The sequence below is a fragment of the Patagioenas fasciata genome, chromosome 18 (assembly GCF_037038585.1).
Source record: "Patagioenas fasciata isolate bPatFas1 chromosome 18, bPatFas1.hap1, whole genome shotgun sequence".
NCBI lineage: Eukaryota > Metazoa > Chordata > Aves > Columbiformes > Columbidae > Patagioenas > Patagioenas fasciata.
This window is the reverse complement of record NC_092537.1, coordinates 10534060-10554711: the sequence shown is the minus strand read 5'-3', so window position 1 is coordinate 10554711 and position 20652 is coordinate 10534060. Positions and strand designations below refer to the sequence as shown.

The 20652-nt window shown below is 49.0% G+C and overlaps 1 protein-coding gene across 19 annotated transcripts in view; it reads left to right on the top strand.

The window, feature by feature from the left end:
• LOC136109470 (dynein axonemal heavy chain 9-like) overlaps positions 1-20652 on the top strand; it is a 194874-nt gene that overhangs the window by 83911 nt on the left and 90311 nt on the right. For 13 of the 19 annotated variants that reach the window (XM_071816733.1, XM_071816735.1, XM_071816732.1 and 10 more), the window contains 6 exons: positions 1495-1618; positions 4424-4566; positions 7755-7916; positions 9065-9298; positions 15166-15426; positions 19188-19613. In XM_071816733.1, coding sequence (XP_071672834.1) covers positions 1495-1618; positions 4424-4566; positions 7755-7916; positions 9065-9298; positions 15166-15426; positions 19188-19613 — 1350 coding nt within the window. Of the gene's footprint in view, positions 1-1494; positions 1619-4423; positions 4567-7754; positions 7917-9064; positions 9299-13391; positions 13505-15165; positions 15427-19187; positions 19614-20652 lie in introns of those variants that run through there. The other 6 variants (XM_071816751.1, XM_071816736.1, XM_071816737.1 and 3 more) reach the window with 6 other exon arrangements.

The window sequence follows — 20652 nt, the reverse complement described above, 5'->3', positions numbered from 1 at the left end:
AACCTCAGTAACTTCACGCCATTCTGCTCGGGAGATGCGATGGCCAATGAACCCTTGCCTTCCTTCCCCATCAGAGGCAGGGCCTGATGACCTGTAGTTGTGTACAGGTTGTTTTTGTCATGTTTTTGTCACGTCACACAAGCCTGATCCTCCATCCATTGGGTATTTTCAGCTTTCCTCTGTGTTCTTCAGCCCCACTCGTACAATTTTCTAGCTCCTACCTGCCTATTCATTGAGAAAACCTGTGCTCCCATCTAGGAACATAGCTTGAAACCAGCATTAATAAATTTGTTTTCAAAGCATGTCTTTACTTCTGTCTGTGGAGGTGGAAGATAATTTGATGTTCCCTTCACTCTCTATTCATTTTCAAAGAGTTTATGAAATATGGAGTCATCTTTTTTTCTTAGATATGGAAGAGCAGGATGGTGACAGATTACCCTGTCTGGCATTGGCCCCTCGTGCTGTTATAATTGGTCTAATTCAAATTTCCAGTGATGGAAGTAACAAATGATTCTTTTTGAGGGAGTGTGTGTATTTGCTGAATTTCTAAGAAAGTTTCTGGAACACAGGCCAGTAAATTCCTTCAGTGTCTCCCGCATGCCTTGTATCCTGCTTGGAGGGGCAGGAAGGAAGTGATGGAGTTTGAGCGGGATGATGGCGTTTTTCCCGTCTCATGAACAACTTGGATTTCAAGAAGTTGGTGTCCTTCATCAGGAGGACACTGTGTCCTTCATCAGGACACTGTCCCCTTAGAGGTGAAACAGCTTTTCCATATGAGCAGTTTCTCTGTCAGCATCACTGCACTGAGTGGGAGACTGAAGGGCGAGTCCCTGCTCAGACTCTGGAAAGGAATAAAACTGAAAACATCCCTGTTTGCACAGGGTGTCCTTCTCCTTTCTTCACAAGCAGAAAGAAATGTGTTGCAGCACCTCAGAAAAAAAAAAAAAATTCAGGTATAGTTGTGAAATCAGAGAAATCTACAGCATGGGGACACCAAGGACCAACATTTTCAGTGGCTGCTGTCCCTCCCAGTCCCTGTGGTGCTTTAATGTCCCCATATAGTGACTTATTGTGCCCACAGTAAGCCTTTCTGAACTCCCAGGGCAGCCTCCACAACCAGGGACTGCACTGATGTCTTTAGCCACATCCATTGACCTCCAGGTGTTCCAGCTACAAGCATTTCCCTGTGTGTAGCGGTGCTGGCCAGGGCTTCTTTCTCTTTTTTTTTGTGTTACACAGACCTGGCCGTAACGTCAAGTCTTACCGGGTAAAGTCTTACAATGATGACAGCGATAGACTCCCCCATATAACCTGGCAGGCTCAGCCATGAAGATGGAGAGTGGCCAAAGTGCAGTTTCACGCTAATTAATTGCCATTGCTTTATTCTTGGTTAATGGGAAGATTCTGAAATATCCTGCTTGTAGATGTGGTACCTACCTGAGTTTTGCAGAATGGAGGTGCACCCCCTAAGTCCTCTTGCTTTTCAACCTCCAGGCAGACCTGGCAAACCTGTACCTGAAAGCCGGTGTGAAGAACATAGGCATCGTGTTCCTGATGACCGACGCTCAAGTGGCAGATGAGCAGTTCTTGGTGCTGGTGAATGACTTCTTAGCATCAGGTACATCTCTCATTGCTTGATTTCCCCTTTCCCCCTTCTCAGTGTGGTTGTGCTCATGGTAGCATCTGTGGTTTTAGAATATACAGAAGGGCAATATATGAAGTGAGCTAGAAGATATGTGGGTTAAGTTCTGGACTAAAAGCCATGATAAGGTCTCCTTTGTGAGGATGCACTCCATCATCTGATAGTTTTTCTTTCTCTGATGTTGTGTACCTAGTTTTTCCATACTTCATGGTATACTCTCTACAGTTAAGAGACGTGTCTGTTGTGACATTGCAGCTGAGGACAGAGCCCAAGGAATGTATCAACAGATGAAGAGTTTGACCTGTGGATCTCATGCATCCACACTCTAGTTACCTAATAAGGTTTTTCCTGGCTGGAATATTTGACTGCAAGTTGGTGGATGGTACAAAGCCACCAAATGACCGTGTCTGTGTGCGTCACCTAGCTGCTTGTCCCATTGCAGTCCTTTTCCTCTTTGTTTTTCCATTAAAGTTTTTGAGTTGTTGCTTGCCCAAACAATTGCAGAATAGCCAGCCTACACACAGATGCTCTGTTTCACTGCAGAACATGGCATGAGTATGTGTGGTGGAGCACTCCCCATGCAGGGCGCACTGCAGCTACAGCGCACATGGGAGCGTGCGGCTGTGTCACCGTGACCGCAGGGGGTAACCCAGCCTGGGCATATTCCCCAGAGTCCCTGGAAAATCACTGCTACCAACTGCATGATGCTTTTTTCCTTATTTATGAGTCAGGAGTGGGAAGACTCCAGCTGGTTCGGGTGACCTCTGTGCATGGTGAGGACTGGAGAGTTAAAAGCACAGGGAAGCGATAGTTTGTGCGAAACTCCAGAGTTGACATATGTGACTGTAAATTGGCCAGATGGTTTGAGCAGCAAACAATCCCTGCCTGTGATAAATTTGTAATCAGGAGTAAAGACAGGGGTTGTTGTGGAGGCTGGTGAGTAGCTCCTGTCACCTGTGTAGATGACACAAATATCTCATGACATGAAGTGAAGCTCTGCAGTGTCCTGCAGCAAGGGGCAGGCCAAGCAGCCTGGTTTGGGATGTCCAGGTCATTTTGCGGTGGTTCAGAAAGGTGTCACATTTTCCTGTAGCTGCTATGTGGGGAAGAGGGGACAGATCAGAAGTCCTCACTCAGGGTCTGGGGAGGCAGCTCAGAATTGTGGCTGGACTGAGGACTGAGGAAGGGACCATGGGAGGGACCATGACAAGTGTAACAAGGGCAAGTGCCAGATTTTGCACCTGGGACACAGCAACCCTGGCTGTACAGACAGACTGGGGGACGAGATGCTGGAGAGCAGCTCCATGGAGAGCTCTGGGGGTTCTGGTCAGTGGCAAGTTGAACATGAGCCAACAGTGTCCCTGGAGCCAAGAGGGCCCCGTGTCCTGGTGCATCCAGCACGGCACGGCCAGCCGAGCAGGGAGGGGATTGTCCTGCTCTGCTCTGTGCTGGGGCGGCCTCACCTGCAGCATTCACTGTGTGCAGGGCTGGGGACACAGGAGAAAAGGAGATAAAGCTACTGGAGAGTGTCCAGAGGGACATGAAGCTGGTGAAGGTTTGGAGGGGAAGCCATATGAGGAGCGGCTGAAGTCCCTGGGTTTGTTCAGCTGGAGCAGAGCAGACTGAGGGCAGAGCTCATGGGGCTGCAGGTTCCTCAGCAGGAGCAGGAGGGGCAGGGCTGAGCTCTTCTCTGTGACAGTGACAGACCCCAGGGAATGGCAGAAGATGTGCCAGGGAGGGTCAGTGGGACATGAGGAAAAGGTTCTTCACCCAGAGGTGCTGGACACTGAACAGGCTCCCAGGGAGATGTCACGGCCCCAACCTGACAGTGTTCAAGGAGAGACTGGACAACGTCCTCAGACACACGGGGTGACCTGTGGGGTTGTCACTGCAGGGACAGGAGTTGGACTCCATGATCCTTGGGGGTCCTGTCCATGTCAGGACGTTCTATGGTTCTATGACCTCCCAAAACGTGACTTAGTGCCACCCAGCGGGTGCTGCCTGAGGGCTCTGGCTGCTCCCCGCTCTCTGCAGGCTTGTTTTTCTTACTTGTTTCACTTCTTTCCATCACCTAAGGAGCTAGAACAGAATATATATTTTAGACTCTCTTATAAACAAGCAGATATCTGATTAGTGTATTTTCCTAAGTAATTAGTGCTCATATTGACAGTATCTCACTCAATAATAATGATTTCAATCAAATCAGAAGCCAGAAGGGAAGTGAATAGGTGATAAATTAAGTAACCAGAAAAAAAAGAAAAATTGGCTGGTTTTGTTTTTGGCAATCAGTTGCATAACTATTAACTTTTAAAAGTTTTTAAAAGATTTCTGACTTTTAAAATGTTTTGGTGATGTGGGAGTTATTTTACCAGCACTGGCAATGGCATTGAACAGCTGCAGGAACAGTACAGGTAACTAATTGATTTGCAAAACTGAAATTATTTCATTATTGTGTATAGCATATTAGGTATTTGCGATTTTTTTTGTAATCTAATCAGCACTGTCGATCTGACAAAAATGGACTTTCTGTACTTTGGCTTTATTCTGTGTTTGTTTAGCTCATGCTTTTATGAGAAATGTTGCTCTCACAAGGGCTTATTTTTTAGCAGAATGCCGTTCTGTGCCACTTTGCTGCTGCTGGGGCCTATGGGCACCTGGCACAAGGATTTTTCTCAAGGAAGGGTTTTCCCCAAGCCCCTGAAGAGGGAGGCACCTGCTTCACTTTGCTCTGCAACTGCAACAAAATCCAGACCAGTAAACCCAAACCTGCCTTCTTCTCAGGTGAAATCCCCGATCTCTTCCCCGATGATGAAGTAGAAAACATAATCAACAGCGTGAGGAATGAAGTCAAAGGCCGAGGGCTGGTGGACTCCAGGGAGACTTGCTGGAAGTTTTTTATAGAGCGTGTTCGACGGCAGCTGAAGGTGAGACAGGCTGGGGGAGTTCAGGTCTTCGCCATCTGCCTTGGTGCAGGAGCATGGGGTGAAGATGCTTTGGGCTGCCTGGTAGGAAGGTCAGACCGCAGCCTGAAAGGCTTTTCTGCCTGTTCATGATGAGAACTGTGATGCACTCAGCAAGTAGTACTGAAGTGCAGGAAATGCTCTCTGTTGCCATCACTTCTTGGGTGTTAGAAAGCACTATGGAAGTTGAGAATGTTCTCTTTCAAGAGCTGAGCAGGACCAGCCGCTCCCTTTTCAAAGCCGGGCACAGGGGTGCATCAGGACGAGGTCTTGCTGCTTGAAAGAGCTGCTGAGGGGATCAGTGTTCATGTTGTTGGGGTTCCATTGCCAGAAGAAATGAAGTATTATGTTAAAAACAGAGTGCTGGAAACTGAGTGGCATGCAACGTGCCTACAGGATTTCTTCCAGCACAGCCCATAATCCAGCATAGAAAGACCTTATGAATATGTCCAAAAGATCCCAGAACAGTTTCAGGACTATTTCCCATGTGTGCTCAGCTCACGGGGAAAGCACAGTGAGGCGCACAGGAGAGTGAGACTGTTCCAGAAGGTGTTTACCCCTCTGCAGGGCAGCTCACTGCTGCCGGCACAGGGCCAGGAGCTGGGGAGGGCAAAGAGAGAAGCCTTGATCTTTGCTCAATGAAAGCATGTCCTCCTCCTTACTGCTCCGTTTGTGTTGGTGGGACACGGTCACTGAGATAGGGTGGCCCGTTGCTTTTTTGATGTGGGAAGGTACATGTTTAGGATGGGGAACAACTGGAAAATTAATTTTTGAGGGAAAATTTGAGGACCATGCCACAGTGTGGGTGCCCAAGGAGAGGGAATGCAGTCCTGCTCTTTCCCTCTCTGGGTGTAGAGGGGATTTTCTGATGAGTCCTGATGCTGTTTTGTGACTTTTCAGCATCTTGGTTGTCTTCTGCCTCCCGTCCCCTCATGGATCTATTCCTGTTATTGTGGTGCACTGGAAGGGCAGTGTGAATATGATTTACTTGAGGCTGATCCCTTCTCTTTTTTCTACCCTTCTCCTTAACCGTGTGTTACAGCAGATGGATGGGGTCAGCTAGGAAGTATTATTTATGCTTATAAATATCTCCAGGGTGGGTGTCAGAGGATGGACCAGACTCTGTTCAGTGGTGCCCAGCGCCAGGGTGAGGGGCAACGGGCACAGACTGAAACACAGGAGGCTCCATCTGAACATGAGCAGAAACTTGTTTGCTGGGAGGTGCCAGAGCCTGGCCCAGGCTGCCCAGAGCGGGTGTGGAGTCTCCTTCTCTGAGACATTGAAACCCGCCTGGACCCACCTGTGTGATCTGCTCTGTGACCCTGCGTGAGCAGGGCTTGGACTGGGGGATCTGCAGAGGTCCCTTCAACCCAATCAGTCTGGGATCCTGTGAAGAGGCTTTTGTACATGGACAGCTTCCTGAAGCTTGCCTGGCCCTGACAGAAAAACGTAGAGGTGCCCAAGGCGTATGCTTGAAGGTGCAGGAAGGATTTCTGTGTGTCTGTCCCCACACGCAGTGGCCATGGCAGAGGAGCAGGAGCTCTCAGTTCAGCTGCCTCTTCTGAAATGGAAACTAAAGTGTGTTTGTTACAGGCTGTTCTTTTGTGGCTTCTGAAAAACAGATCGTGATGGAGGTGTTGACCCACTATAGCGACATCTGAGCTAACCGCAGCCTGTCCTATGACACTTGCTAAGGTACCAGCCAGGGCTAACAAGTAGGAGAGGGATGATGCACTGAGTGAGATACACTGCTTCCCAAGCTGGTCCTTGCTCACATGTTGCTACTTCATTGCATGGTGGCATCTTGTCCATGTCCTGCTTTGTGGCCAATTAACAAAGCTCATATGGATTTATGAGCCACAGCGGTCTCACAGGAAAAGGGCTGTGATGAACAGTAGTGGTAGGTTTTGTTTGGTTCTTGGGTCTTATCTTGCTGTTAAAGCTGGTTGTGAGGCAACAAAGAGGAAAGGTACTTTGCCTTGTCCTGACTTTACATCCTTCCAGAAGGAGTTTCCTGCTGGCAAAGGCAGAGCTTGTGCTGCCAAGAGAAGCTGTGGGCCAAGCGGCTGTGGGGCAGGAGGCTCCCAGCCTGCAGGAAAGGCAGGGGATGAGGGAAGGGATAAGGCTGGAGGAAGGAGAAATGGTGCAGGGCAGAGGGGATGCTGGGCAAGGGAGTAACAGCCCCTTGACCAGGCCCCAGAATAATGCAAAGAGAGACCCCCAGGGGCCCACATACACTGCACAATTTGCTGCAAATCAGAAACTTTTAGCAGCTGGACTGAAATAAAAGCCTGAAAAGCAAAGGACCTGCTGCACAAAAATGCAATGAGTAGGGAAAATATATTCATAAATGCTTTTATTTCTGTTCTGCTTTGTTTTGAGGTTTCTCTATTCAAAAAATGTCTCACTCTGATAAAAGCAGATTTTGAGTTTGAGCCACCTCGACTCTTTTCAGTGCTGCTTTCGGGGAAACAGCCCAGGTGGGCCTGTGGTCCTGCCAGGAGAATTTAGATCCATTCACTTTAATTCCTGGTTGCACCACTTGAATACAGATGCCAGTTCCCTGCTGGGCAAAGCTTTGTTTCACTGCTGAAGCAGGGAAGGGTGGTTTTATTAAAACCCAGCTTCAAGTTTGAAAGTGTGCCAGGCTTCTGCTTTTGACCATGGCAATGTTTAACACCACTGCTTGTCTTTATTGCAGAGAAAAAATGTGTTCACTGCCACATTATGTTTTTTCCATGCCAGGCTTGCTGGCCTGAAGTGCAAGGGCTCAAGGACTGAGGTTGCTGTAACCTCAGCTGGTGCTGTGAGATCTTCCATTCATGGAATCCCAGCCTGGTGGGGGCTGAAGGGCCCTCTGCAGATCCCCAGTCCAAGCCCTGCTCACGCAGGGTCACAGAGCAGATCACACAGGTGGGTCCAGGCGGGTTTCAATGTCTCAGAGGAGACTCCACACCCGCTCTGGGCAGCCTGGGCCAGGCTCTGGCACCTCCCAGCAAACAAATTTCTGCTCATGTTCAGATGGAGCCTCCTGTGTTTCAGTCTGTGCCTGTTGGAAGTGGATGCAAGAGCCTGAGCTGGGCTGTGCAGCTGGAACCCCATGCCTGCTCCTGGCTGTGTCTTCTCACGTTCTCCTTCCCTGGGCTCTGCAGGTTGTGCTGTGTTTTTCGCCCGTGGGCAGCAAGCTCCGTGTCCGCAGCAGGAGATTCCCTGCCATCGTCAGCTGCACGGCCATAGACTGGTTCCAGGAGTGGCCGCAGGAGGCCCTCGAGTCTGTCAGCCTCTGCTTTCTGCAAGAAACAGAGACCGTGGAGGTGAGCACCTCACCCACTGGCATCTGGGGCCGCCATGGCCGTGCCTGGGTTTGGGTTCCTCTGTGGGGGGTGCTGGTGGCAGCCAGGTGTGACATGTCCCTCTGCTTGGTGCAAGCAGTGCCTCTCGCGATGGGGACAGCACTGCAGGGACAGCACTCACCCAGGACATCTGGGTGACCGTTCAGAGAGGAATTGCTGGTAACTCTCTACTGCTTTAGGATGAGAGAAAATGGCCTCAAGTTGTGCCAGGGAAGGTTCAGATTGGATATTAACTAAGGTTTCTTCCCCAAAGGGCTGTCGGGCATTGGAACAGGCTGCCCAGGGCAGTGATGGAGTCACCATCCTTGTGGAGGGGTTGGACAGAGATTAAGTTCTTAGGGCCATGATTTAATACCAGAGTTAAGTTATCGTTACACTTGATGTTCTCAAGTGTCTCTTCCAACCAAAATGTTTCTATGATTCTAATTAACTTAAGCAAAGCAGGTTTTTCAGAGAGGGGCACAGCCCTTGGCTGAAGCATGGCCGTGGGCACCATGTTGTGTTTGTGCACTGATAGCACTGCCAGACACACCACTGCTTTGCAAGCAAGAGCGGCAGCTTACAAATCGGTGCAGGAAATAACCTAATGCTTATGGTTATTGCAGGGAACATGGGCTTTGCTCTCCACAGGCGTGTCTGAGCGCCTGTAATTCTCAAGGGCAAAATTATGTCAAGTTCTCATTGATGACAACCTGCTGCTAGACTAAAAGAGATTCAGTTATGTTTATTTAGCTTTTCTGGGCAGGATTTTTGCAGAATAAAGTCTACAATGTTTCTTTTTATGTGTGTGCTTTCCCTATTTGTAGAGGAGAAAAGCCCAAATTTATGCTTGAAAGGCTGTTATTTTATAGAGCTTAATGCTAGAAAAATTGCTTGGAATAAGATAAAATATGAGATAAAAAGATATAAAAAGAGGTATACAGTACATGAACAGACAAAGTTATTTTAGAGATAACAAATGAAAAGGGATCAACTTAGATGTTCCAGCCTGGATTTTGCTGCAGCAGAATAAAATGTTAATAAATTCCTTTGTATATGGCACAGATCTGCACTACATATAGTTGTTCAGTTTGAAATATTTTCTCCTTGTCTTCTCATCTTACTTTTAGGATTCAGTGAAAGATTCAATAAGCAAATTCATGGCCTATGTCCACACAAGTGTCAACGAGATTTCGCGATTGTATCTGAGCAATGAGCGACGATATAACTACACCACTCCAAAGTCCTTCCTGGAGCAAATCAAACTCTATCAGAATTTGCTACTGAAGAAGGGCAAGGATTTAAAAGCAAAAATGGAGCGGCTGGAGAATGGCCTGGAGAAGCTCAAGAGCACATCTGCACAGGTAAGCAAACCCTTGGGGTTAAAAGCTGATGGGTTTTCGTGTTTCTCTGTTAGAGGCATCTCCTCATCCTGGTTTGAAGGAGAACTTTACCGGCTGGAACTGTGCAGGGTGTAAAATTTGCGCTAGATCCTGGCTCTAGTCTGGTGTGAACTGGTTCTTTGAGGAGCAGGAGTTGTGTCTGTACTGGAAAGGAGAAGGGGAGGGATGTATATTCAGTCCCTGCTGCTGGGGTGGTGCCAGTCCCTGGTGACAGATCACAGGAACTGAAATGAGATAGGGATCCAACTGGCTATGTACATCTTTTAATTATTATCTTTCAGTTGTGACAAAATACCTTATAAAATAGAGGGAGATCAGTGATTTTTGGAGTAGCATCCAGGGGATCTACAATGACTTCAGCAAGAATCCTTTTAAAATATAGCTGATGTTCATTTTTCCTTGCATTATGCTGTCCATCTTTGAGGGAAACTACTGCATGTCTGAAATGTAGACCAGCCATCCCCAAATCGCCCTGCTAAGGACCAGCACTGGCACTCTTGTGCAGTAAAGACTGGATGTTGTTCTGAGTATTTCACAAACCCCTCTGTAGTGACTCAAACTGCCTTTCAGAGCTTTGCTGTCTACACCAGTTGCTAGCTCCCGTTTTTCTCTCCATTTCATATTCTATTAACTGTTTCAAATGTTCACTTACAAGCTTCTGCTGTGGCAAATGGACCTCTCCTGAAGCTGCTCTGAGGAAATGCAGGGGGTTGGTGGGAATGAAGGACTAGCGGGTTCACTCCCTTCTGCCTATGTGCTCTGGGTAATGCTGCTGACATAAACGACGTCTGTCGTGCTCAGAAGGGTATGTGCCTCGCTGGAGGGTGATGTATGGGCTTTATTAGTGCCTCTTGGCTCTGAGAGCCTGCGTCTCACTTGAGCACTTGCTTTCTTCATGGTGCAGGACAGGTCTTTGAGGACACAGAATGGGAGGGGGCATGTTTCATGCCCCCTTTGCAGGTTCTGTCATCTCCTGCGGAAGGATGGGGCTGCGGTTGAACAGCCAGTAGCAGAGAACACCAGTTAGAACCAGTGATGTCAACCAGAGCGACCTCACACCCACCCTACCTATGGGGGGAAATCATTTTGCTGACCTGTGCATTGCTGCTGGTTTTGGTGGTGTCCCAGTGATGGAAAATTTGGGTTAGGTCTATTTTTTATTGCAAGCAACTAATATGAAACCAACCTTTTGAGAGGAAACAAGTCCCTGTAGTGTCGGTCAAACATGGGAACCTTTTGTATTCTTCAGTTGTATCTGCATATGGGTGTTTTGTTGGCAAGGGTTCTCTGACCAGCCACAGAAGAGGTGCTGAGGAGTGGTGGAGGGCTGGGGAGGAGATGGGGAGCCACAGCACCTTGGGGTCTTGTCTATTTTACTGTCGCGAGAAGGATAAAAGGAAGCGATGTTCATATCTGGTTGGAGTAAAGCTGGGTGAGAAACGCCTGTTTGTGAGGTTCCTGAAGATGCAGAGCAGTGAGGACAAATGTGTCAAATTTGAATCTGAGATTAGCACTGGGGGCCTAAAATTAAACACCTGAAATATCAGATGTGTGCAATAGTCAAAACTGCTGCCGAGTTGAAACAAGGGTGTGGATATTTAGCAGTAGTGAAAATCATACCAGAACGTTCAATCTTGTCTGAACTTTACACTCACCCATGGTTGGTCCTGGTGCTGAGGAGCTGACAAGTCTTATGTCTCAGGTGTGTCATCTCCAAGCTGTGTCGTGGTGCTTGAAAGTGATATGTTGTGGGTTGTTTTGTTTTTGTTTTTTTCTTTAAATTTATAAGCAAAGGTGGAGGATTTCGATACCTGGATGTGGCCTTAAGTCTGAGGACTAGTGCTCCTGTCACCAGGATTCTCCAGTTTCCTGCTGCTTGGATGCCACGACAAGTTAATTATGAGTTTTATGCATTTCTATAGACCTTCCAGTGTGGCCTCAGCATGAGGGAGCTGTTGTGCAAATAGTTGCAGGGTACATTTTGACTTAACCATTCCAACTTCAAAATAACCTCTTCCCCCTCCTTTGACTTGTTTCCCCTCTCCACCCCTTGTCCCTGCTCTGGACAACTTGATACTGTTGACCAACTTTTCTTCTAAAGAAATGTTTTCCATTTCCTATGTTTCCTCACCATCTTTCCCTGAAGACAGCGACTGTCCTCAGTACCCTGAAAAGCAGGAGCCGGCTTCCAGTTATTAGGACATAGAAGACTTAGGAAGATGCATGGGATGAGTCATTTGTTTTTCCAAGTGATGTTCACCATGAAGAGGTCAGCTCTCTGTTCAGAGCCCGTTGCTGAGTCATTTTTTGGATGACCTTGGTTAATATTGCATCACTGGATTCCAGATCCAAGTCTTGCTTGCTCTATCAATTAGTCGCTGACCTTTGTGATGTATTTTGTGTTCTTGAAACAAAGCAGGGAAAATGAGGTAAAATGAGTCTTCTGGGAACCTGCCCTGCAGGTTTTCTGTTCTTTAATAATTCTTCTTGCTCTGTCCTGGTTGAGTGTTCATGGGTAAGAAGGCCAACAAGGCCAATATCCTGGTGGGGGTTTGTTACAGCCCACCCAACCAGGATGAAGAGGCAGGTGCAATATTCTGTGGGCAGCTGGGAGAAGTCTCCTGATCGCCAGCCCTTGTTCTTGTGGGGGACTTCAACCCACCAATGTCTGCTGGAAATACCACACACAGAGAGATTAATAGTGTTCTCTCCTCACTCTGGGGTGATGGTCTGCTGTCATTTTTCCTGCCACCTCGGTCTCTCTTTGTACAATTATTCTTGAAGTGTTACCCAAAAGTTTCCGAAGAAGCAGCAAATAGCTCTGTGTGCAAGCTGCCACCCTTTTTGGTGTGAGAGAGGGGAAATCTGAGTACCTGGTTACCGTGACGTTTGTAGAAAGAGGAGAATTTTTCATGCCTTTATTCCTGGCATTGCTGTGCCAGGGACGGCTCCGCAGGCCACCCATGGGAGCGCATTAAATATTTCAGCTGTGCCTTCCCGAGGCGGCGGTGTGAGCCCTCCCCGCTCAGCGCTGTCTCATCAGGCGTTTTCATGTCTGGGCATCAGGCTGTGTGGGAAGGGAGGAGAAATGGATGTGACAGACTGGTTTTGCTGTGGAAACGAGCCTGGCATTAAAGGAAATTTGTTTGATGTGTTGAGGGGGTGAAACTGGAGGAGTGAAGTTCATAAATCTGCATTCCTGGTGCTGCCCCCAGGATACCACTAAAGAGAGTGGATTTAGTTGTTTAGGCGTAGCTCCTGTTTCTCTCTTTCCACTGCACAAACACTATTAAATTGTCTCTGTTCAACTGTGTTTGAGCTGTAGCCTCACTGGGGAAGTGTGATTTGTTTCCTTACACAGGTGAGGGAGGCTGGAGGTCAGCAAACGTCCCCCAGATGTGGCGAGGTCTGTTAGAAGAGGGTCCTCAGCTCCCACTTGGATCATTTCCACTGGGAATTTAACATGTTGCCCAAGCCAAACTGGGCAGTAGCACACACCTTCACAGTAACACACACCTCTGGCCTTCCAAATGTTTCATTCGGGCAAAGCCCCAACTGAATTTCTTGATTTTAAAATCCTGACAGTGTTATAGCAAGTCATTTACCCTTCCGCTATTACATGTGCTTGGCTGAAAGAAGGTTTTGTCAGAACATTTTCTGTTCTCAGGGGCTGTGCTGAGGGCTGAATTTACATCAGCTGTTGAGTGCTGGTGGGTTTTAATCCCTCACTTGTTTTGTTGTGGCCACGTAAACCCCTAAAGCTCCCATTCATGTCTATATCCAGCACATCATTTTTGGGCAGAAGCTCACAAGCCATATCTGCTATCAGTGAAGCCTCCCACTTCAGTTTCCTGCAATCCCCAAAGATGTGGAGCTGAACAAGAAGCTGCTGCTGAGTTTCCTGAATGAAGGGATTACATGCTCCTGAAGGCTGGAGTCATCTGGATTTACAGTTGCGTCTTTGCCCAGGTGAAAACAGCATTGTGGTGCTGGGCAGCAGGAGGTGACAATGACTGAAGCGCACAAAGAGGCTTCTAAGAAACCGCTCTCCACTTGAAGCTGATGCCGAATGTCAATAGCTTCAGTTTATATGATTGCAAATCTTGCTCTCTCTTCTGGTATAAAAATGGAATTATCAACAAAAGCAAGTGTCTGACTTCCCTTCTAGTAAGTACTTTTATGTAGGTAAAGATGTATTGAAGGAGCATTAAGTAATCCTTTATGCGCCTGACCTCAGGACAGGGAAAAACTCCATGGTCTGCACAGAGCCTGTGGAAATTAATCGATACGGTGCTTTTAGAAAGAGACTTTCTGTCTTCGAGTGAGAGCCAGTGTGAGCTGCCCCACCATGTGAGCGCTCCAGCCTGTTGCTGAAAGTGCTCCTACCTTACGCGTCTGAGTAGCTGCTTGGTGGAGCTGCTACCACTGCTGTGCCTCGTGGCTGCCAGCTGAATGGGGGATCCCTTCTCAAGCTCATTTGACATCACGAATTGGAACAGAAGTGTGATGGGAGCGGCTGAGGGACCTGTGGGGTTCAGCTGGAGAACAGGAGCTGAGGGGAGACCTTCTGATCTCTGAACTGCCTGAAAGGAGCTCGGAGCCAGGGGGGGTCGGGCTCTGCTCCCCAGGAACAAGCACCAGGAACAGAGGAAATGGCCTCAAGTTGCACCAGGCGAGGTTGAGGTTGGATCTGGGGAACAATTTCTTCCCCAAAGGGCTGTGGGGCATTGGAACAGGCTGCCCAGGGCAGTGCTGGAGTCACCATCCCTGAAGGGTTGGATAGATGTGGAGATGAGGTTCTTACGGATGTGAGTTAGTGCCAGTGTAGGTTAAACAGTTGAACTTGGTGATCTTAAAGGTCTTTTCCAACCAAAATGATTCTATGATTCCACAATGTAAAGTCCCTCAAGCCTTGGGCGTCTGACAAGGGCTGTATGTGTCAGCAGATCACAATAATGATGTTTATGGTGTGAAAAATGGCCTTAGTGCCACAAGTCTGTAGGACCTGATGGTTGTAAGGGAACTGATGGGCATCTTCTTCTGCCGTGTGTGTGCAGGGTGCGGGGGGGAGGAGGTGTGTTGCAGGGTGTGCCTGGCAAGCAGGGGGTTCCTGGTGCACAGGACCTCCTCAAAACCTGCACGTGGCAAAATAACACCTGCTCTGTTCTGTAGGTGTCAAGGCTGAGAAGAGAAAGAAAGCGTAGCTGAATTGTAGTGCGTCATCGCCACTGCCAAACACATATGTACAGTGCATGCGTGCCTCTGTTAGAGGGGACGTGATGTGACACCAGATCTCGTGTTCAAAGAGAGGTGACAGCTGGGTGTATTTGGTTTTCTGATGAGAACAGCTTGCTGCAAGTGCCTGGCCTATGGTGAGGCTCCTGATTGCACAAAGGCAATCCCAGGAACAGCTGAAATGAAAGTTTCCACCTGCTTCCCATCAGATCATACTCAAAGCAGCATTTGCATTGCCCTGGCACCTCAGTCCTCTTTCCAGGCAGGGAGCAGGGCTGGGACAACCTCAGCAGCTCCATCTGCTGATGGGGTTTCTCCCCTGCTGGGTTCCTCACCGCTCGCAGGCTGCTCCACTGTGTGCACCACACACACCGACCCTGACCCAAGCAACCATGGGCAAAGGAGAGCAGCAAATCTTGCTAACAGCTAGAATACCGCTTTTCTGTGCTACCGCGGCATTGCTTGCTTTGCCCACAGGCCCTCTGTGCTTTTGAGTGCTGCTCAGCCCCTCCGGAGTGTGACCCTGTGCTGCTGTGCAGGGCAGGAACAGGTTGGTGCATGTCTGTGCTCCCACATGTGTTTCTTCCCTCCAGGTGGATGAGCTGAAGGCCAGGCTGGCAGCCCAAGAAGTGGAGCTGAAGCAGAAGAATGAGGATGCTGACAAGCTGATCCGGGTGGTAGGAGTGGAGACGGAGAAAGTGAGCAGGGAAAAGGCGATTGCTGATGAGGAGGAGCAGAAAGTGGCACTTATCACCCAGGAGGTCGAGCAGAAACAGAAGGACTGCGAGGAGGACCTGGCCAAAGCTGAGCCTGCCCTGGAGGCTGCCCAGGCTGCTCTGAACACCCTTAACAAGGTAGGGTAAAGATTCCCCTGGGAATCCAGTATCTGCCGACTGCATTGGAGCAGGGGGAAATATCATCTGATGGCCCAAATTTTTGGGCAATGTATTCACCCTCCTCCAGCTTCCTCCCAGCTGGTGCATACTGGGTTCTTGGTGTAACTTAGAGTAGCAGCAAGGCTGCACCAAGTTGCCTTTTACTCATGTTTATGGAGAGCAGGAGGAACTGGAGGTGGGTGTTTCGTTTGCACCTCTTCTCCACTGTTGGCTGGCTCCACTGCTCGTTGGTTCTGCCCCACAAGGAAGGGAAGGTCACCTTAGAATCATAGATCCATAGAATCACAGGATGGTTTAGGTCGGAGGGACCTTCAAAGCTCCCCCAGTGCCACCCCTGCCATGAGCAGGGACACCTTCAACAGCTCACGTTGCTCAGGTCATTCCCCAACTTATACTGGAACCTGGACGGACCTACAATTTATCTTGACTTGAAGTTCACACGGCATCCTGGAGCAGAAAACTCCTGCTGCACCCAGGGCAGAGCAGTGGCCAAGCACCTGGTGCAGCTGGAAAATCAGAATGAATCCCATGATTGCAGCAAGGCAAGGCTCTGTCATGCCTCAAACCATGGCTCAGTCATAGCCCCGTTGGGGGAGAGGAAAACAACTCTCCGTCATCAGGAATGGGTTTGCTGTTTAATTAGCTTTCAGAAAACATGGCTTTGCTGCAGAGATGTGTTGCTTTGGCTCTTGTTCCTGGAAGGGAAAGGACTGTACAAAGGGAAAATGTTTGTCTCCTTATTAGTTTTGTTTTCATGCTGGAGCTGTAGAATATTTCGTTAGGCAAAGATTAGGGAGATGCTGGGATTTTTCTCTAGGGACCTGTGAAGCTGCAGTAGCAGAGCACTGGAAGGCATGGTCTCCTTTACCTGCTGATCGGAGATGCGCCGGAGAGCTTGACCTGCTTACTAATGTGAATAATCTGCAATATTTGTGTGTGTATATACAGTTTCTCCCCAATTATCTGTCTTCTTTGGGCAGCACTGCTATATGCAACATTAATATGGAAAATAGTGAGAAAAACTGTCAAGTAGAATGCAGCAGTAAATATACATAGTTAGCTACCAAGAAGCTCAGTAAGTATGTGGATACATGGACATTTCTGTGCCAGTGTCACCTGCTAGTTTAAAAGAAGAACAACCATGTCTATTCAGACTTGTATAGTATATGCATAAAATAATTAAGGTAATAAGTATATGGACCATGATGGATGCCCAGCAGGTTATGACAGACCCAGCACAGAGCACCTGCAAAATCAAAAAAATGCAAAGCCAGATGTGACAGTGAGTTTGAAAACTTAGGAAATCAGGTTTTAGAGACAAAAATGCCCTTTATCTCTTGCAGTGCAATTTGTCTGCGGGCTGTTCCTCAGCACCTGCATCCCCTAAGGAGTGCAGGACATGGAACTCGGGGGATCTGATGTTTCGACATCGTCATCTCATTTTGGGAGGAGGGAAGGAGGAGATGAAGGCACAGCGACTCCGGGACTGCCTTCCCCTGCCCGTGGGTCTCTGCTTGGCACAAAGCACTTGCAAGAGGAGGCAGAGTTGTCTCTCTGGGCAGCCTGTGCCCGTGTGAGAAGGAGGATGGTGCTTGGCCAGTGCTGCTCAGTCTCCGCACAGGTTACAGAGAGCAGAAAACAGTGACAGTATCAAAAGCAACAAACTTGCCATGCAATTGCCTGCAAGGAATATCCCCCTGGAGATGGTCCAGAGACATCTGAGGATGCCATAGTGGTTCCTGAGGCAGGTGGCACTCGGTGTCAGTGTCCTGTCTGGTTTCCATCCTGGGGATACTCCGGTGTGCAGAAGAAGAATTTAGAGTGATATAAGGTTGTAGCATGGAGGGTGTTGATCTCTTCTCCTGAATAGCAAGCGATAGGATGAGAGGGAATGGCTTCAAGTTGCACGAGGGGAGGCTTAGATTGGATATCAGGAAAAATTTCTGAATGGAAAGGGTTGTCAAGCATTGGAACAGGCTGCCCAGGGCAGTGGTGGAGCCACCATCCCTGGAGGGGTGGAACAGATGAGGTTCATAGGAACATGGATTAGTGCCAGAGTCAGGTCATGGTTGAACTTGATGATCTTGAGGGTCTCTTCCAACCAAAATGATTCCATGATTCTGTGATTAAAATGCAACAGATTGATGCTGTCAGGGAAAAGGGCAGAGCTCCTTTTACCTGGTACTCAAGTTCATCAGCGTGGCGCTCACCATGGGCTTGACTTGTCCTCTTCCCGTGGCGCCAGAAACTCTCACAATAGGGAAGGAAACCAGGCACCCCATGCTGCCCAGGGCTTCCTCCATCTCCTGACCAGGACAGCATCATCCTCCCCTCCACCCAGGGCAGTGGCGTCCCCGTTCCTGTCATGCCGTGAAGTGTTCACTTCCTATGGAAAGAACAACAGCACCCACTCAGCATCCCATTGCCAGCAAGATGCAGGCTGTGAAAGACAGGCTGCTTTGCCAGAGCCCCCCAAGCAGCACCCCCAGCACACGGGGGCTCCGGAGAGGCCACATCGTCCGTGCTGCTCCCGGCTGAGCTGAGCTGGGTGCTGGGGACACAGGAGGGAATGTCGGGCTGCTCGCCTGTGCTCACGGTTGGCTCCGTGTCATCGAGCATGTTAATTAGAGACGTTTCACACTGGAAATGCACACAGCTCCCAAGGGCCTGTTTCTGCCAGCTCGATGATTAAGAAAAGCTCAAAGCAAACGAAGACACATTTAGGAATAGATTCGTGGCAGATACCTTTATCTAAAAAATGAATGCTCAGAAGTACCAGACTCTCGCACCTTGCTGCCACAGATAGAAACTGATAGAAGCAGAACATCAGAGAAAATAGATTAAAAACTATTCAGAACTGATAGAAACAGGAGCTGACTGAAATTCATAGATTTTCCTTAAACCAGTGTTGAAACAGCCCTTATCCTTGTTTTGACAACAGCGTGTCATCTGAGCGCAGCTGAGTTACCCGCGCTGGTTTTTCCTATGCTAAAGCTAAATCGTGTGTGCGTGGAGACAAGATTTAAGATGTCAGCAGATCAAATCCTCAGCACTGCTTTATTGTCACAGTTGCAAGGGTGTTAGGAAATAGGTGCTTTCTCCGCAATTCACCTTTTTTTAACTTAGGTTAAGATTCATCCCACTTTCTATTAGGGACTCACTGAAGCTGCCTGTGTTGGCAGTGGAGGAGGTGGATTAGCTGATTTTCTTGTGAGGGGACTGTCTGTTCACCCCAATGACTGCCATCCTGCTAAAGGTGCTTTGTTTAAGTGCCTAAATTTGGGCTGGATGATGGCCCCAGGGGTGCACACAGATAGTTCAACAAGACCTCAGTGCAAGGGTGTCTGGCACAGGGAGTATTTGAGCACAAAGAGAAGAGCTTCAAGGCAGTTTTAGAGGGGCTGGGGGCAATTTGAAGAGGTTATTATTTGGAAAGTTTTCCTTTTTCCTTATCCTGATCTTCTGAGAGGGCAAAAAACCTCCTGCAGCAGGGAAAGGGTGGGAGTGTGAGGAGGAACATGGGGCTGGGCTGGTCCGGGTGCAGGGAACTGAGCACATGTGCTGCAGACATGCACAGCGGTGATTTAGAGGCAAGAATGTTTGGGCTGGAAGAAACCCAATTTATCAGATTGATAGCTTGGGAGCCTGACTCTATTAGTTGCAAAGTAGAAAGCAAACCCATTAATTTTTGTCTAACAACCTTGTTTTCCCGTTTTCAGAAGAATCTGACGGAGCTGAGGTCCTTTGGCTCACCACCTTCAGCTGTCAGCAATGTCACCGCAGCCGTGATGGTGCTGATGGCCCCAGGAGGAAAGATTCCCAAGGACAGGAGCTGGAAAGCAGCCAAAGCTGCCATGGCCAGGGTGGATGGCTTCCTGGACTCCTTGATCAAGTTCGACAAGGAGAACATCCATGAGAACTGCCTCAAAGCCCTTCAGCCCTATTTACAGGATCCCAAGTTTAAACCCGAATTTGTGACCACCAAGTCCTTGGCGGCGGCCGGGCTCTGCTCCTGGGTGGTGAACATGGTGCGGTTCCACGCTGTGTTCTGCGAGGTGCAGCCCAAGCGGCAGGCTCTGAGCAGGGCCAACGCCGAGCTGGCGGCTGCCCAGGACAAGCTGGCCAGTATCAAGGCCAAGATTGCTGTAAGTGCTTGCCCTTCGGTGGGAGCAGTGTAAGGGAAAGGGACCTGGGGGTCCTGGGGACAGCAGGGTGACCATGAGCCAGCACTGGGCCCTTGTGGCCAGGAAGGCCAATGGTGCCTGAGCTGGATCAGAAGGGGGGTGGTCAGTAGGTCAGAGAGGTTCTCCTGCCCCTCTACTCTGCCCTGGGGAGACCACACCTGGAATATTGTGTCCAGTTGTGGCCCCTCAGTTCCAGAAGGACAGGGAACTGCTGGAGAGAGTCCAGCGCAGCCACCAAGATGCTGAAGGGAGTGGAGCATCTCCCGTGTGAGGAAAGGCTGAGGGAGCTGGGGCTCTGGAGCTGGAGGAGAGGAGACTGACGGGGGGACTCATTCATGGGGATCAATATGGAAAGGGGGAGTGTCAGGAGGATGGAGCCAGGCTCTTCTGGGTGACAACCAGTGATAGGACAAGGGGGAATGGGTGCAAACTGGAACACAGGAGGTTCCACTTAAATACGAGAAGAAACTTTTTCATGGTGAGGGTGGCAGAGCCTGGCCCAGGCTGCCCAGGGAGGTTGTGGAGTCTCCTTCTCTGCAGACATTCAAACCCGCCTGGACACCTTCCTGTGGAACCTCAGCTGGGTGTTCCTGCTCCATGGGGGGATTGCACTGGATGAGCTTTCCAGGTCCCTTCAACCCCTGACATTCTGGGATTCCGTGACTTGTCACACTGGTCACTGCCTGGGGAGAAATCCTCCACTTTGGAGCAAACTGCTTCTCTGTGCTCATGTGTGGAGTGGGAATCCAAAGATTTTTTTTTACTGCTGCTTTCTACATTTCATCTGTTCTTCGACAGCCTTGCTTACACCTTGAAAGAAAGGCTAATTAATAATTCTTATTATTCCCACCTAGTTTTTCAAAACGTAATTTACCTCTACACCTGGGTCCTCAGGACACTCATTGTCTCAAACCAGTGTGTTCCTGGGGGGGAAGAGGAACCGGAGGCTCATTCAGAGCACTCATAGCATGTGCTGGGCTGGTTCCCTGCGCTCAGTCCC